We start from the raw sequence: 588 nt of genomic DNA, 5'->3' as shown, positions 1-588 counted from the left end.
GCGTGCAGGCCGCGTTCAGGGGCAGGAGAGCTCGGAGACAGGTGAGGGCCCTGCATCTGGCCGCAGCTGTCATTCAGAGGTGGTTCAGGGCCCTGCTGGCGAGGAGGAGGTTCCTTGCTCTCCGGAGCACCGCCGTCTGGGTTCAGAGAAGGTATCGAGCCAACGTTTGCGCAAAGCATCGCCGGCAACGCCTGCGCTTACAAGAGGCGGCCGTCAGAATCCAGGCCCGGGTCCGAGGTTGGCTGGTGCGGAGAAGGCTGCGAAAGATGCACAGGGCAGCCACCGTGGTCCAGGCCGCGCTCCGGATGCACCAAGCGCGGGCGAGGTACCAGGCCCTGAAACGGGCCTCGGTCCTGCTCCAGCGGCAGTACCGAGCCGGCCGAGCTGTGAGGCTGCGGAGAGAAGAGTGTGTCGGGCAGAGGGGTGCCATCGAGGTCCTGTCGGCCGCACAGGAGGGAGCGAAGGCGGGGCGGCCCTCGCAGGAGCAGCACAGGGCCGCTGCCGTCATACAGAGCGCGTACAGGAGGCACCGGCGGCGTCTCTCCCACCAGCAGCTGCGGGCGGCCCCCAGGCTGAGAGGAAAGACAC

General features: G+C 68.2%; 1 protein-coding gene across 1 annotated transcript in view; it reads left to right on the top strand.

The window, feature by feature from the left end:
* ASPM (abnormal spindle microtubule assembly) overlaps positions 1–588 on the top strand; it is a 41,724-nt gene that overhangs the window by 23,186 nt on the left and 17,950 nt on the right. The window contains 1 exon segment of the mRNA XM_015568440.1: positions 1–581. This exon segment is cut by the window's left edge and continues 17 nt beyond it. Within this exon segment, the coding sequence (XP_015423926.1) occupies positions 1–581 (581 nt within the window).

This window comes from Myotis davidii, unplaced genomic scaffold (genome assembly GCF_000327345.1).
Source record: "Myotis davidii unplaced genomic scaffold, ASM32734v1 scaffold685, whole genome shotgun sequence".
Classification (NCBI taxonomy): Eukaryota; Metazoa; Chordata; class Mammalia; order Chiroptera; family Vespertilionidae; genus Myotis; species Myotis davidii.
Note: the sequence above shows the minus strand (reverse complement) of the source record. Positions and strands in the feature narration are given on the sequence as shown.